The sequence below is a fragment of the Capsicum annuum genome, chromosome 9, assembly GCF_002878395.1.
Source record: "Capsicum annuum cultivar UCD-10X-F1 chromosome 9, UCD10Xv1.1, whole genome shotgun sequence".
NCBI lineage: Eukaryota > Viridiplantae > Streptophyta > Magnoliopsida > Solanales > Solanaceae > Capsicum > Capsicum annuum.
The window spans coordinates 13,963,147-13,981,546 of NC_061119.1; the positions used below are offsets into that span (position 1 = coordinate 13,963,147).

General features: G+C 32.7%; 1 protein-coding gene across 1 annotated transcript; it reads left to right on the forward strand.

The window, feature by feature from the left end:
* The first annotated feature begins 441 nt into the window (after positions 1-441).
* LOC107842949 (probable pectate lyase 4) lies at positions 442-9,755 on the forward strand. Its single transcript, XM_016687026.2, has 5 exons — positions 442-836; positions 5,117-5,468; positions 5,546-5,756; positions 5,890-5,958; positions 9,279-9,755. Exons 1-5 carry the CDS (start codon positions 620-622, stop codon positions 9,495-9,497), a joined length of 1,068 nt encoding a protein of 355 aa, XP_016542512.1. The 5' UTR covers positions 442-619; the 3' UTR covers positions 9,498-9,755.
* Positions 9,756-18,400: the final 8,645 nt, after the last annotated feature.

Genomic DNA, 18,400 nt, shown 5'->3' on the forward strand with positions numbered 1-18,400 from the left:
TTTGCCCTTAAAAAAACTCCAAATATTATTCAACCATTCTTATCTTATTCAGTAAGACCTATTTGAATTGACTTATTTTAAGTGTTTTTAAACCAAAATAACTTTAAAACACTTTCAAGTGTTAGAATAGGTCACTTTTGACGGACTCACTTCATTCTTTTTTACTTGTCATTATTTCACTTTTTGAAGTTAATTATATGAACTTTGATAAATATTTTAAAATATAATTTTTTCAAAATATTAATAGGTAAAGAATTGTAAATTATAATATTTTTTTATATAATTTTAATTATTTAAATTTAAAATATTAAATTATATATCGTAAAAATTATTGATCAATATTTATGTATTTTAATCTTAAAAAATGAAACACTAACAAGTAAAAGTAAAAGTAAATGGAGTAGCCTAAGCCAAAAAGCTATTAAAAAAAATTGTCGGCAGCTTTCAGTTTGAAGAATCCAAGAAGAAAGAAACTGACAATTTAATGCCAAAAAATAAAATAAAAAAAAACAGCTTCTAATCTGGTTTGTCATTAAACATCACAAAATTAATCCGACATCAGTTACTAGTACTAGTAATTAGTACTGCAATTAATCAAGACTCTTCAATTCTTGATTAAATGGGTAACCACCATAGCCATTTTTCTCACAGAAAACATAAACACCATCATAATCAACAAGGTCCCTCATTACCAGTGAGTACTCAGATGGGTTTGGCTTTGCCTTATGCACATGTTGACACTAGTTTGCGTGGTCTTGCTGGTAAAGCTGAGGGATTTGGTGCTTCTTCTATTGGTGGACGTGATGGTCATATTTATCAAGTTGTTAATCTTAATGGTTTGTTTTATTTTTAACTTGCTTTCTTGTAATATGTTTGTGGATTTAATAAGTGTTTATGCTTAGCTAGCCCAACTTGTTTGGGACTTAGTTGTAGTTGTTGTTGTTGTAAGTTAAACTATACTTTGACCTTAAATGGAATATTGAAGATTTATATAGCTTGACTCCAACTTATTCAGGATTTAGTTGTTGTTGTTGTAAGTTACACTATACTTTGACCTTAAATGGAATATTGAAGATTTATATAGCTGACTCCAACTTATTCGGGACTTAGTTGTTGTTGTTGTAAGTTACTCTATATTTTGACATTAAATGGAGTATTGAAGATTTATATAACTAATATTTATATAGCTGAATCCAACTTATTTGGGACTTAGTTGTAGTTGTAGTTGTAGTTGTTGTTGTTGTAAGTTGCACTATACTTTGATCTTAGATGGAATAGTGAAGATTTATATAGCTAATAGTTTATATAGCTGACTCCAAGTTGTTTAGGACTTAGGTGTAGTAGTAGTTGTTGTTATAAGTTACACTATGTTGACTTTTTAAATGGAATGGTGAGGATTCATAGACGTGATTTCACACTTAAGGGTGTGGCCTAGTGGTCAATAAAATGAGTTGAGAGCCTGAGGTCTTAGGTCCTGGTACCACTAATTTTGGCTGTGCGGAGCTCTAGGACACATATCTGGATGATTATTTAATCAAATACTTGTTGATTCCTTTTATATCTTTCCTGTCATGATCTTCTAAATTTTGTGCCTTTTGACTTTTTTCAATGCGTTATTTAGTATAGCTAAGCTCGTTATTCCAATTCCAAACATAGTTGTTGGTTTTTTAAGTCACACTATGCTTTCACCTTAAATGGAATAGTGATGGATTATATAGCTGACCCAACTTGTTGGAGATTGAGGCGTAGTTGTTGTAAGTTACACGATGCTTTGACCTTAAATGGAATAGTGAGGATCCATATAGTTGATCCCCACTTGTTTGGGATTGAGGCATAGTAGTTGTTGTTTTTGTATGTTACGCTATACTTTGCCTCATATGGAATAGTGATGGATTTATCTAGCTAATCCGAATTTGTTTGATATTGAGGCGTAGTAGTTGTTGTTATAAGTTACACTATGCTTTGACCTTAAATGAAATGGTGAAGATTCATAGACGTGATTTCGCACTTAAGGATGTGGCCTAGTGGTCAATAAAGTGAGTTGAGAGCCTGAAGTCTTAGGTTTGAATGTCGGCAGAGACAAAAAGCACTAGGTGATTCTTCCCATCTGTTGCTGGTAGGGGGTGGTAAGCTAAGTTGCTCAGACTCGGGTGCGGGTGTCCGATATGGTTATGGATCTAGAGGTCGGATCTTTCATGGTCTCAATTTAAAGATTTGGGGATATGGATCTAGGGATGGATACGGGTGCGGGGATTCACCAAAAAATACTTTAAATATCTAAAAATAGATTTATAAAACATAAATTATGAGATATTATGTGGAAAGCTTAGGAGAAAATATTATTCAAGAAGAAAATCCTGAAAGGAGATAAAAGGAAAAGCAGTAACATAGAAATTTCTATATATAAGGTATTCCATTTTCTTCAATTTCACCTTAGCTTTTGTTTTTATTACAAAATTTCTTGAATCTATCCGGACTTGTCCAGTCAATTTTGGCCAAACTTCCCAAAATCGGTTGACCAGATCGGGTATGGATCCCACACCCACACCCATGTCGTGTCAACACAGGTACGACATCGAAAGTGTAGAGTCTGAATAACTTAGGTGGTAGGTATTCTGTGGATTTAGTCGAGGTGTGGAATAGCTAGTCCGGAGACAATGATTATCATAAAAAATTATATACTTGATTTCAACTTGTTTTGGACTGGTGCATAGTTCTTGATGTTGTTACTGTTGCAAGTTACGATATGATTAGCAGTAAATGGAATAGTGATGATTTATATAGATGATATTTATATAGCTGACTCCAACCTATTTGGGACTTAGGTGTGTAGTTGTTGTTGTAAGTTACATTATGCTGTGATAAATGGAATGGTGAGGATTCATAGACGTGATTTCACACTTAAGGGTATGGCCTAGCGGTCAATAAAGTGAATTGAGAGCCTGAGGCCTAAGGTTCGAACCTCAGCCGAGACAAAAAACACTAGGTGATTCTTCTCATTTGTTGCTGGTGGGAGGGGGGAGGGGGGAGGGATTCTATGGTTTTAGTCGAGGTGCGAAATAGCTAGCCCGGAGACCATGATTATCAAAGAAAATTATATACGTGATTTCAACTTGTTTTGGACTGGGGCATAGTTCTTATAGCATGATTGGCGGACACTTTTCAATATTTTGTCAGGACAATCTCAAGATACTACAATCAATAGAAATATAACAGAACGACAAGCTTATTCAACCTCGTGAAACAAGTTACATCGATGACAAAATGAAATATGCAATTAGCAAAAGTAACATGGGTAAGTCTTTCTCTATGCATATGAAAATAACAATACATTCAATGAACATTGGAAATGGGAAAAATTCGGGCATCACTATTTTTTATTTCAAGCAGTGAAAAATTGAAGCAAAGCACAGGGAAAAATATTTCCGAGTAATGTAAATTTTTGAGAAATATGAATTTTGTAAGTCATGTGAATATGAGTATTGTTGGGTGAGGAAGAGGGGTGGGGTGGGGTCATAAGTCACATTTGTCATTTTCTGGAAAATGACTTCCCTTGGCCCATGAGGGAAGTCATTTTCCTTCAAATTGAGGAAAATGAGTTGTTGTGGAAAATGTTTTCCAACCATTTTATTGCAACCAAACAAGGGAAAATAGGAAAACATTTTCCATCATACCACAAACACCCTTAGAATAGCGCGTTTTTCCAATTCCAAACATAGTTGTTGTTGTTTTAAGTTGCACTATGCTTTCACCTTAAATGGAATAGTGATACATTATATAGCTGATCCCAACTTCTTGGAGATAGAGGCATAGTTGTTGTAAGTTACACTATGCTTTGACCTTAAATGGAATAGTGAGGATCCATATAATTGATCCCTACTTGTTTGGGATTGAGGCATAGTTGTTGTCGTTTTTGTATGTCACACTATGCTTTGCCTCATATGGAATAGTGATGGATTTGTCTAGCTAATTCCTATTTGTTTGATATTGAGGCGTAGTAGTTGTTGTTGTAAGTTACACTATGCTTTGACCTTAAATGGAATAGTGAGGATTCATATAGATGTTCCCAACTTGTTTGGGACTAAAGTGTACTTCTTGTTGTTGAAATAGTTTACACTATACTTGACCTTAACGGCTTGTTTGGTACAAGGGATAAGAGATAACTAATCTCGGGATTAATTCTAGGATGAGCTTATCCCTTGTTTGGTTGGGATAAAATGCATGGGAACTCATTCCGGGATCAGTTATCCCGGGATTTTAGTGGTATTTTCATCCCACCTTGAGGGTGGGATAACTAATCCCGGGATAACTTGTCTCCAACCAAACAACCCTTAAATGGAATTGCAAGGATTCATATAGCTGACCCCAGCTTGTTTGGATCTGGGCTTAATTGTTGTTGTCGTTGTTGTAAATTACACTATGGCATCTTGAGTTGGGAGTGAAAGGTTTTTTTTTGCTTAATCAAAAATGCAGAGTGTTTGAATTTGGATGTTGTTCTTAAGTAGTTTGGCTGGTTGAGAGAAATCTTTTGAATTGGTATGATTCAGCAAGGACTTTCCATTCTTTAAGTTATTTTACCTCAATAAAAACTTCAATTGATCAATCAATTATATATGTCTCAATCCTAAATTGGTTGTGATTGGCTATTAGAATGCTTTCTATCACCATTTGGCTCTATTCATGTCCACTTCAGTAATTCTAGATAATTTTCCTTGAGGCAAATCAGGTGACTCTGTATCTCACACTTTTCCCCAAAAGTTGTTTAATCCGAACTTGTTGGTGTCGTCCAGATGGACCATTGTCTTTTACTGTTTTGTTCTTAACTAAATATGCATTGATTTTTGAAGAAGTAGCTAAGTTTGCATTGAACCAATGGATTCATTTGAGGCAACTTCCCGTTTTAGATTCATTCATCCCTTTTTTCACCAACAATCATCTTATTATTGCCCTTTGTTAGTATGGAGTGTATTGAAATGGTTATTCTTTTTCGCAAAGCCAGCTAACAGCATTATTGCCTGCTTATGAACATGAGCAGCCTCCTCTCTGCTGTGTCTATCTTGGTTTGTTCATTGTCTCTGATAATATTATAGAACTTATCTTTCGCATATTATTATAGATGATGGGCCAGGATCACTTCGAGACGGATGTCGTAAAAAAGAACCTCTATGGATCGTCTTTGAAGTTTCGGGGACCATCGAGCTCCGTTCTTATTTGAGTGTGTCGTCTTTCAAAACTATTGATGGGCGAGGCCAAAAAATCAAACTCACAGGAAAAGGTTTGAGGTTGAAAGAATGTGAACATGTGATCGTCTGTAATCTAGAGTTTGAGGGAGGTAGAGGACCTGATGTTGATGGCATTCAGATTAAACCAAAGTCGAGACATATTTGGATAGATCGTTGTAGCCTTAGCGACTATGATGATGGTTTAATTGACATCACAAGAGAGAGCACAGATATTACTGTTTCTAGGTCAGTTGAACCAGCTTTGTCAGATATCTTTGTTATAACATCTATTTTCGTATCTTGAACCTTGTTTTTGCAACCAGGTGTCACTTTTCAAAGCATGATAAAACAATGCTTATCGGAGCAGATCCGTCTAATTGTAGTGACAGATGTATGAGGGTCACCATTCACCACTGTTTTTTTGATGGAACTAGACAGCGGCATCCTCGTGTTAGGTTTGCCAAAGTACATTTGTACAATAACTACACCAGGAACTGGGGAATTTATGCGGTTTGCGCTAGTGTAGAATCACAGGTAGTACTGCTTTTAGCAACATTTTCCTCTCCCCTCCCCCAACCTCTTTTCTTTTTGAAAGGCGGGAGGGTTGTGTAAATTCAGTAATATTTGTCCATGCTGTTGTTGATAACTTAAATCTCCCTCGTGTCAGATATATTCGCAATGCAACATATATGAAGCTGGACAAAAAAAGGTGGCCTTCAAATATCTCACGGAGAAGGTAAATCTACGAACTAATATTTAGGAGTATTTGATTTTGCTATCAAGAACCATTTGATAATCATCTACTGTTTTCTTTAAATGCAAAATATTACCAATTCATTCTCTTAAACAGCAACTTGAATTGTACAGTAGATTTGAGCAGTCTTTTAACCTTCAAACTTGATGTGCCCAAAAAGTTAGAAGAAGAATTTAAGACGATCATTCTTCCTGAAGTCCCAAATGTCATACTGCAGTAGTACCATCTTAGATGTGCTAGCTTTTCGCCTTAATACTAGAGCTTAGGTCCAAGAAATGGGAAATGAGGATGAAAATCAGAAGGTGAAAGTCATCGTTCTTTGCTGTCATGGGGAAAATCCAGGACACAGCATAACCTTTAAGTCTTTTCTCCTGTTATTTAATCATTTTTTGCAAGACTGTCTAGTCTTGCTTCCCTTGCATTATTTGCGAGGTTGCAATGCACCTTCACAAGGAAAAGTGCTATATAAACCTGCTAACTGTTTCTTTTGTAGCAATGCGCCCCTTAAGCAAATACTTGTGGCATTTAAATCCATTGGTTGTGTAAAAGGTAAAGTTGGAAGAACAAAAGACAGGTTTACAAATTAAGACATGTCTTGGAAGAAGGAAAGAAATTGATAAGCTTCTCACTCCTTAATCGCTCTCACTTCCACTTCCTTTACTTCTTTTTCGGACAAGTAAGCAAGATTTTTTAGATGCTAGTGTCATCACTAAGGAGGTGCTATGTTCAGGGAAGTCGAATAGGGTATATGCGTCTTTTACATCAATCATTTTACAGCAAAAAGCTAGCCAAAGAATACAGAAGTAGTGCATTTTTGGATAGTCCGAGCAACATAGGTGACATTCTCAAATTGCCTTCAAAGAGTCTTTAGGTGTTTTTCCCTCTGTGATACCCAATGGATCCCATTCCTTAGTCTTCATGGGTAACGTGCTGCTTTTATTTTTTATCTAGTGAATTTAAATGAATAAAATTGATTACCTTAATTTTGGTGGGGTGGGGGTGGGGGGTGGAGTTCTTGGAATTGGCTAATCTGCATTTTGTTCCTTGTGAAAATGCTTGGCATTAGTTCTTCTGTTAGGGTCACTCAGTGAACTTTTTTCTTTCTCTTGATTCCATCCACAAAGCTATGAATTGCTTTACATAAAATGTTACGTAGAAAAGAATTGAGGAAAGGAAAAGAGCAAGAGATGAGAAAGAAAAGAAAAACGATGAAGAGAAAGAAGAGCTGGGTGTGCTTGGACGGGGCATAAAGACTGGTGTGGCGTAAGGGTAGCTGATTTGGGGAAGGGTTTCAAGGCATGGGAGGAGCACTGCTGGAGATGGTGGTGCTATGTGATTGTAACAAAGTGCTATCGTGGGCCTAACTCAACCGCAAAAGCTAGCTCAAAAGGTGAGGATTGCCCAAGACCATATAAGGAGACTAATTGCTCATCCCATAACTGACGTGGGACTTCAAACACGTACACCAGGCTTGCGAACTGGAGCGTGAATAGCATAATATGGGGGCCAAACAGGTAAACCGAGAATTGGGATGGACTTGATTGATGCCATGTGAAGAAGTGGACTTTGTGCCTATCTCAACCCCAAAAGAGGTGTGAATTGCAAGACCATGTGAGTCCAATTTCCTATTTACTTCTAATGGAAGGACAAGAAAAGGAAAAATAGGAATCCCTAGACAAGTAAAGGAAAAGTAGGAATTCCCATGTGTTCTCCATATTTGATTAGCTCTTTAAGTATAACTGATCAACAGGAGCAGTCCACTTGTTTTAGAAAGTTGAAGGAGTTAGTTCCGGCTGGAAAACATAGTTGAATTAACTTATTGCTACCTCTGCAACTCTTCTCTCATTAAGTTTGATTCTTGAAGGCTTTGAAATCCAAAATTACTATGGTAGCTAAATAAAACAAACAACAATACTATGCCTCAACCCAAAGCTACTGTATTGTAGCTAAGCAGTAAAATAATAGGTTAACCTTAAATTAAACTATTCCGTCTGTTCCTGATTATAATCAGAAGTCATAGATTCTGATGATGATGTTGAGGGTCTCTTTGGTAAAGCTTCATTGTCATTCAGCGGAAGGTAGCATGTGTATCCTTTTCTGGGAATGGATTGTAATGATGAAGCGTCTTTGGTTCCAATGAGTCATTGGGTGCACAACTTTTTTAGATTTTCCTGCTCTTCCTGGCAATTGAAAACGTACATTTATGCTGTCCATCTTAGAGGTGCTTGATGTGCCTAGTTATACAGACATTGTTGAGCCATGTTCACGCCCCAGGCTTACCATTATTTCATTTATAGAGGCCGGATGTTTAGAGATAAATAGGTACCCTGTTAAATTAGTCGACGTGTACACAAGCTGGATTGGCCACCACGGTTATTCCAAAAAGAAAAAAGAATAATCATATATGCAGAGCCAGAGAATACAATAATGTATCATATATCAGTGAAAAAAACATTATTAAATCATCAGATTTAGTAGTATTTCTTCTTATATTTGGACTAGCTCAGAACAAACTTGTCCCCCTTTCTTCTCCTTCATCACTGCTTCTTTTTCAGTGGAGTTCTATGCTTATGGTTGCTCGTCAAATTTTGAAGAAAGCGAACTCAACGTAAGTTGAACAAATCCAACGCCGAGCTCATTCCACACCCATTTCTTATCGGATCTAACAAGCGAACCAACAACCTAATTGAAGGGCCAATTGCATATCCTTCTAAAAAAAATTTCTTCTGGATTTTCCATTTGAGAGAATTAGTGATCAAGCTGGGATATAATGTTATTTTTGTTTGAGCTGAAAGCTTCTCATTCCATGTCAATCTCCCTTAAAATTTGTCTTTCATATTTCTGTATATGCATCTTAAGTTATACTAGTCTATTCCCTTCATTTCGACGTCCCTCCCTCCGGTTGCTGATAAATGCATCTAACATCAACATATAAAATCAGATACTCCAAAAGTCAAAGTGGGATGAACAGTCAGCGCGCAACATTCCCCTTCCCCTAAAATAATGAAATAGAGAAAGAGGCACTTCACAACACTCCTTCAATATATGGCACGTGGTTTTTCGGTGGATATCCAGTCTCTATCAGCCAGTTGTATAGAGTGCCCTTGAGGTCCTCATTATGGGGGCGCCTAGGTGTTTCATAGTTGTCTCAACATTATTAATGGAAGTGGAAGTCATGTGAGGAAAGCTCATGGCACTTTTAAGACTATTTCTAAGGCACAACTTATTGACGTTTGAAATTTTCTTTTGTAGATGAAATAGTCGCTTTCACTACCTAACTGGCTATTTATGTTATCCTACAGGCAGCTGACAAGGAAGAAGCATGTACTGGTAGCATTAAATCTGAAGATGACTTGTTTGTTTGTGGAACTCAGGCTGGTTTATTGTCTACTTGCAACGAAAATAACATCTTCAATCCATCCGAATTCTACCAAAACTGGACTGTTGAACGTCCGAGTGATCATCTCAAACACTACCTTCAACATTGTACAGGATGGCAGTGTATCCCGCGGCCAAATTGATCAGTCCTGTCTCCAGCTGTTTAGAATTATGTGAATGAACAGAGATGATTACGTAAATTTGTGTGCATATACTTCTACAAGGTTGTTTATCGTTCAATTTGTTGTTGCTATCTCCTGTCTTGCTTTATAGTCTATGTCTATGTATTGGTTTAACATAAATAAACTACAATTGGCATTGTAAACCCAGAAATTCCAAACGTTTCTCAGGCTTGCAGTCTCTTTTGGTATGAATTATTGCATATGAACAAATTAATTTACTCAATGATGTTGGTAAGACAAAAGTTCCAATCCCACAATTTACACCTGGTGATTTCTTCTCGTCAGTTTAAGCCTTGATGTTATCCGTTACCTGGCAGACGCGAATGTAGGGCAACACTTATAGGTGCATCCAAAGCCAATAACTTTGGCTCGAACCTAGTATGTGTAACAAAATTACTGAATGGATACAAATAATTGATTTTGTACTTAGTACAACAAACAAAATGTGGTAGAATCTCGAACTTAAACCCATAATCCGCCTTTTTTTGCTGGTGGGATGTATCTTATAGAATTGTCTAAGGTGTGTGTAAGCTGGTTCAGGTATCGTCGTGATTTGACACTCTACATTACTCTACATTATTGCATGACTTACAGATTGTGGGTGTTGGTTTATGGTTACACAATAATATGAGCAATTCATGCTTTGAGGTGCTGCACCATGCATTGCAATGCTTGCACGTTACATTGTTAAATGGTTCACAATTTCACATTGCATGTGCATAATTTACCTTTGTAAGGTCTTTTGCAAGGAAAAGTTAATATATCTAACCAAAGAAGAATGGAAGAAATTTTATCAAATGACTTTTGCCAAAACTAAGCAAGACTTTGTAGTTTACTGAAGTTTTCAATATACAATCCTCAAGTGGTATAGGAATTAATTGAGTTAGGGAAATAGAACATTAAATGGTTGACCGACTTGCTCTTGAATTCTTCAGAAGTAGGGTTTCAGAAGTAGGGTACTCTTTAAATGAGTTAGTATGACACTTTAAAAAGTGTAATTCACGTTTAAAGTAGAGCTGTCTTAAATGAATGATTGACCAGAGTAATAAAATGCTAGGAGTTGTATTTGGTTTTTCAAAGGGGTGGTTAGCTCACTCCCTCGTCCAACAATATTTGTTTATGATTGACTTGTTTATGATTGACTTGACAGATATATTATAAAATAATAAATAATAGTGACAATTTTATTATATCACTCTTTGAATATAATTAATTTAATATCCTGAAAAATACATTGAGTGATGAATACTATTTAATAGCAAGGATAAAAGAGAGTAAACTATCTATTAATTTTTCAAACTGGACAAGTATTATTGGACATCTATTTTTAGCATAGTGAACAAATATTGTTAGATAGAAGGAGTATTAACTTAGTCTATTTTGGGACTGTTTGATTGCCATTTACTATTCTATCCTCGTATATTTTTACTTGTCCATGTTACTAAAAGAAAATGTCCAATAATACTTATTCAGTTTGAAAAATCAATGGATAATTTATCCATTTCTGTCTATTTTACCTTGATATTAAATACTACTCCCTCCATTTCAAAATAATTGAATTGTTGAGATATAACACATCCTTTAAGAAAAATATCTAAGGAAATAATTTGTAGACTACTTTTCACATTTATCCTTTTAATGATTCTTAACCTATTCTCTTAGAAAATATGAAGTGCGTAAGAACTTCATTAAATGAAAGATAAATATGAAAAAAAGTTTCAACAATTCTCTTGGACTTTGAAAATTTCATTTATTTTGAACACTAAAAAATCCCTCAAGAATTCAATTATTTTGAAATGACGGGAGTATTATTCATTTTCCAATGCATCTCTCAAAACATTAAATTTATTAATCCCTCGATTCCTAAATATGGAGGTTTCACTACAACATATTGCATATATAGCTATAAAATAAATTGCAGTTAAATATGAAAAAGTTTGTAGCTAAACACTTTTGCCATAAATTTTCTTTCTGTAGCTTTCGTAGCAAAAAGCGGCGCAACTAAAAGTTAGCTACAGACTTTACATGATCTGTGGCTAAGGACAAATATTTGCAGCTACAACTTTTTTTTATGTAGCTGTGATGATAAAATATTCTTGCTACAAAAGTATATACTTATAGCAAATTATTTTACTCTTTTGCCTCGATAAATAAAATGCGTAGCAAATTTTATATTATAGTCACAATATATTCTAATGTGGCAAAAGATTTGATCTGTTTGCTATGAAAATTTAAAATTAGTAGTTATTTTATATATTAGTCTCCTAATAATAATGTGTCATGACCCAAAAACGAGGGTCATGATGGCACTTGTTGCGGCGTAACTTGACAAGTAAGCCTATCACCCAAACTGATACAAAAAGAGGAAAAGACAGAAATATCCCTAGGTAAGGCTTCTAGAACGAAGTCGAACCATGTAAGTAATTATAACAATACAGAAAGAACTTATCCAAAATACCAATCATGCCCAAAATCAGGTGTCAATAGTGTAAGAACTAATAATACAATCCAAAAGTCAAATATATCAAAAAAATAACCACACAGGAATAATATCTGTCTCCGAATTCTAATAAAGACATAACTGCTACAGAAAGATAGAGGTGAACTTCAGATGCATGAATGTCCAACCGCTACCTTGAAAGCTCCAAAAATTGCTCAAATCAAGTAAGTTGAGGCGCACTCGAGCTAGGACCTGCACCGAAAGCGTGCAGTAGGAAGAAGTACGGTCCACTTGCACTCAGTAGGTATTATAGGCCGGTTAAGCAAAATAAAGCATACAAAATATACACTAAGGGCACGTCACCTACAATCAGAAAATGTCCCACAACGGTAGCTCACACCACTTGCACTAACAGTTCTAATATATCTCACATATATTGCAACATCACACTAAGGTAAAACAAAAGTACATATTATATCATATATAAAAAGAACAAGGGGAGCATGCATATACAAGATCATCAAATACAAGTAAAAGAAGATATAATAAATATATAGATGACAAGTCAATATGCCAACACAACACAACATAATACAATAAAGTAAGTTCAATGTATATGATGATACACGAGGTCGTCACACAATCTCCGGAATCGTCGCACAATCCTCGTATACACCTACGGAGGCAATCCTCCCAACGCAAGACCCATGGGGGGTTCGTCAACGCATATACAATCCAAATATCTCATATCTCCTTTTCGGCATGTCCCTTGGAAATGGTTTTATAAGGTGTTACAATATCTTTTAAAAAAGTGTTGCCAGTGTTTCTCAGAAGTTGCCACGGTGGTACCAATGTTTCATGAATGAGTATGATATGAAGATGTAATGCTCACAACCAATCATAATAAGTATTTCCTCAACCAACCACATAATATATTTTCACAACCAACCATAATGATATATTTTCACAACCACATAAGCCAATATCCACTCATTATTTTCGTTTCATTCATGAATTTCCACATCTCATATGTCAAAAAGGTATGAATATAATCACAATACACCAATGGTACCACATTAGGCATTTTAACAACAAAATATAATTATTCACATGTATTCAAGGCTATTAATATCACATAGGACCCCACACGATAAAAAATATCACATAATAATTCAATTCTAATAATTACATCACTTATAGGCCCCCACACGGGCACAACACATAAATAGCCATTTTTCATGATTAGTTTCCACCCTTAACATGCATTTGTATCATCATTTACTACTCAGGCCAGTTTGAAAGAGTTAAGCCATAACCTATCTCAAAAGACGAAACCGGTCCGCTACACTTGAACCCGCGACCTTACTTTTCACGAATAATCCCGAACTTCACTAAAAATATCAAATATAAAATCTACGCATTAAGAAAAAACCAACGACACCCAGATTGACTACTTTTGCTTTGGAGTCAAAACGGACCTCCAAAACGAGTTTTCGAAAAAGAAGGGCAAAATCGAAACTATAATTCAAAAACATGTTCCTCATATTTTTAGGAACCTACAGATGAAAACCCAAGTTAAATCGAGTAAAAAATGGGGTTTAAATCGAAGAAAAAACATCAAGCTTTATCGGGTAAAATCTTGAAAATTTAGGTTAAAATCAAGAATCACAGTTGTTTTGAAGGTTAAATTGATGAAAAACTATAAATTATAAGATAAAAATAAGTGAATGGAGTGAAGTTTGGGTTTAAAATCATGCCCAAAGATTTTTGGGGTTTTGAGAAATTTATCAAGAAATTACTAAGAAAAGGGGTGAATTTTTACCTTAAATCCGTAATAAAATCAAGAAATGAGTGTTAATCTAGCTTCCAAACTCTCAGAAACTTTACTTTAAGTTCTCACACTATTTTTGGATTTAACTCATGATGAAAAATGAGCAAAATAGGCAAAAAAAAAAAAAGAAAGTAAAAAAGCTGTTATATAGCAGAAAAATCTGCTACAATAGTGCAGATTTTTTTCTCCATGTCCAAACGGATTTCGATGGGGTGCTTGGGATTCGTTCGGAGTCCGATATACACAAACTAACTATGCAACCATACTATATTCGAAGTTTCGGACGCGTTGGCGAATTCAGATTTTCAAAAAAAAATATTTTCATAAAGTTGACTCCCGAAATCCGAAATCATAATTTTCCAAATCGAGGGTAGAAATGAGATTTAAAAGCCGTAAAATTATACCAAATATGCTAACACCCTAAAATCAACATTCCAGATCTGCTGGTGAAGTCGAATTTTCCATCCGGGGTCGTTTCGATCAAATGTGGATCCCACACCCATATTTTTAATTTTTCGACTTTCCGATCAATAGGTCAAAATGAGCTCGGGTGTACGAGACCCGAATCAAAGGTCTACGTATCAAAATGAGCTCGGGTGTACGGGACCCGAATCAAAGGTCTACGTAGTCGAAAATCGATATTCTAGAGCTGCTGGCGCAGTCCGTTCGGTCATCCGTCGCACGGATCAAAAGATATCCACATAAGTCCAAAATAAGGCTCTCGAAGCCATCAAAAACCACAATATTGCATAAATGATACCAAAATGCATCAAAAATCATTCCAATCACTCCCACACCCCAGAAATATCATAATGCAACTACGGAAAGGGGTAAAATAGTCAAATCACATAAAATCATAAATTTCACATATTTCATCAAACTACTTGTAAAATTGATCATACAACACTCATTACAATTCCCTTATCACTGTTCATCCTCCAATCTGTGATACAAAAAATAACTACAATAACATATAATTATGAGTTGCATGCAATTAAATTAACTACAAAACTTTAAAACAACAATATCTTTTAAAAAAGAGCAATGATATCAAACTTAACTTTGAAAAAACTTAAGACATATAAAAGTTTTCGATAATCTAACAGAATACATCATTAAAAATATATACCATTAAAACTTCAAATAACTTTAAAAACTTTCTTGACGACGAAAATATGATTTCAACACCGCATTCTTCTATCCTTTTCACTTTTCTCGATCTTCTCTGCAAATGAATAATATCACAAAAATCATCGTTAAAAATAAAAATAAATCTAAAGAAAAATTTCAAAATAATGGAAAAATTATTAATATGAAATCATTTTTCTTTATAAAAAATAGGAAAAAATTAATATGAAATTATTTTACCTATGAATCTTTTACGTATTAAAACTATTGTTTCAGTCATCATCTACTTGGAATGTGTTACCATTTCAACTCGGATATGAAGAACCAGAGAGTAGACGAAGAAAATAATAATTATTCACCAAAAAATTTCTTTTCTTGCCAATAAATTTTAGAAGAGCTTGAAATGGTGGCTTTGTAAACTTAAAATTCTTCCTTTTATGTGTATGTTGGTATACCTCTAGATAATAACCACATGGGTTAATCTATATTGTGGGGGGTAATGCTTATCTTTCATTTTTTTAGTTTTTTTTTAGATAATGATGATAATAGCAATTACAATATTATTAGCTTGTGTTGAGATAATGCTTATCTTTTAGTATTTTAAGCTTTAATAATAATAATAATAATAATAATAATAATAATAATAATAATAATAATAATAATAATAATACTAATAATAATAATTAAGTTAGTGATAATAGTACGTAATTTGTAACTTATTTAAATTTTTATTTCTCAATTTAGATGAATAAATAAATTAGCGCCACTATTATTATTATTATTATTATTATTATTATTATTATTAATAATAATACTAACAATAACAATAATAATAATTTTAAAAAATGTAGTACGTATATACTAATAGTAATAATAGTGACAGTAGTAATATATTATCTTTTAATACATTTAATTATATGTAATAACAATTATTATTATTATTATTATTATTATTATTATTATTATTATATTATACTATTGTTATTATTATACTATGAAAATAAACATAATCTACTATTACTATAATGACTACTACTATTACATACGTATTCCTACTACTTATTATCATTATTTACTATTATTACTATTAACATCATGTACTACTATTGTTACTACTATTATTATTTTTTAAAATATTATTATTATTATTATAAAATAGTTAGAATTTATTTAGAAGTATATATAAAAGAGGTTAAGAAGCTAGAACTCCATTTCAATTCAAATTCAAATTTAAATATCATTAAAATTCAAATTGAAGTTCAAATACCATATGAATTTATTAAAAGAAAATTAGTTTTTTATTCCTTCTTATCCTTATTTTTTTCAAATATAATGCATATTTATCTAATAACTAATATATTTGAAAAATCAATAAAATAATAATAATTATTAATATTATTATTATATTTATATTACTACTACTCCTGCTACTAATGTATAGTACTACTACATTACCTAAGATCCTACTACAACACTGTTGCTACTATATATATATATATATATATAAGCAAATGATTTTTTTCGAAGGATAATGTGTCTTCAAATTCAAATATTATATATATAAATTATTATTATTATTTTATTATTTAGTATTAAAATATATTTTATAATATTGAAAGGGATAAGTTATGAATAGTTGGAGTTCATTTACAACTCTTCAATATAACATTCCTAAAATCAAGTTAACGATAATCTTTTAATTACAAAATCTAATATTTTCAAAATTTAAATATATCTAATTTTTAAATTCAAAATTTTTATTACAATTTTATACCCTTGTTGTAAAAACTACTACATGGCTTTTCATTGTGCTTCCACGTGGCTTCTTCTAGTGCTTTTAATTTTTCTTTTATATATACTAGTATACATATCCGTGTGATGCACGGATAATAATAACATATTATTTGTAGTAGTTTCACATTAAAATATCTCTTTCGAGCAATTTAATATACACACACACACACATGCATACCCCCATCCACCCATAATTTCCCACTCCTACCTCCACCTCCACCTCCACCTCCATCTCTACACCTTCCACTCCGACCTCCAATTCCATCTTCACACCTTCCTCCCATTACCTCCAATTCCATCTCCACACCATAACTCCCACCCTCAATTTAAAAAAAATAAAATAAAAAATTATACCCTCGAAGCCAGAAAAGAAATGAGCGAAATCTAAAAAAGAACCTCTCCCACTTCCACCTCACCCATTACTCTCCTATCCCTAATCAAATCTATACGAGTAAAAATAATTATATAATTGCAAAAGATTTATGTTTATATTTTTCTATATTATATTATTTACAACTTAGAATTTCAAATTGTCAATAATAATATTAATTTTTATTCAATTGTATTCATTTTTTTTCTTTAAAATTTATAAATAGTAATATGTATACTATCTAATTACTTCATAATATAAAAATAAAAAATAAATAAGCTTTGTTATACCAAAATAGATAAAATATAGATTAAAAGAAGACTCTAAAATAATCTAATATGTTATAAATGGTTATAATTTAAACTTCAAGTTAAATACTTTCATATCTATCAAACTATAATTTTATCTCATATTCTATTTTATTTTCCTTTTTATTCAGATTAAAAGAAATTATTAACCAATCCTAAGCATCAAAAGGATTTCCACAATGCATGCAATATTCTTGAATATTAATTTTACTTGAAAATGTAAAATCACAAATTTATTATACGAAAAATAATTTTAATGCGTAACTGTGCACATAATATTTAATTATATTATAAGCTACAATGTTAAAAATTTATGGTGATTTAACATTTTGTTTTTTCAATCAAAGCATTACCAACATGAGAACCTATCATTATAAACATTTGAGTTGGTTCTTGTGTTTTAATCGTCACGATTTTTTTTTTGACTTTATCGATTAAATATTTTAATAAATATGTAACGTTATCTATAAGATTACCTTTTTTCTTACGATCAAAACATTCTCATCTCAAATTCTAATAAAATAAGTAAGCTATCACAACTTAAATTTTATCTAGTTTATAAAATTGATTAAATCTAATTTGTATGTTTAGATGAAACAAATTCATCAACCATATACCTTTTTTTTAGAAATAATTAGAGAATAATTATATGACATTGACTTAAATTGTGTACATATGTTAAACAATTTACTGAACATTTGAAAATAATAAATCCAAACTAATAGATTGAATTGTTGGTGTGAAATTTTAAACTTGAACCCATAATATTTAAGTTTCGAATTTACTATCAAATCTCGTAACATCATATTAAATAGTTAATTCATCACAAAAAAATAAAAACACATAAATTAATATGAGCATTTATTTTTTAAAAATAAATTATATAAAAGTAATAACAAAAGTTAGCATTTAAAAAGTGTCAACTTAACTTCTCAACTAAAGGTGATTTTACTTTTCATTTACGTAAATGAATTTATTTTTATCAGAAACCAT

Bases quoted from the DNA above. Each gene is read 5' to 3' on its own strand.
- LOC107842949 (XM_016687026.2), top strand. From the start codon at position 620: ATGGGTAACCACCATAGCCATTTTTCTCACAGAAAACATAAACACCAT. The intron at 5,757-5,889 runs GTAGTACTGCTT...CCCTCGTGTCAG, and splicing joins GCGCTAGTGTAGAATCACAG to ATATATTCGCAATGCAACAT. The intron at 5,959-9,278 runs GTAAATCTACGA...GTTATCCTACAG, and splicing joins TCAAATATCTCACGGAGAAG to GCAGCTGACAAGGAAGAAGC.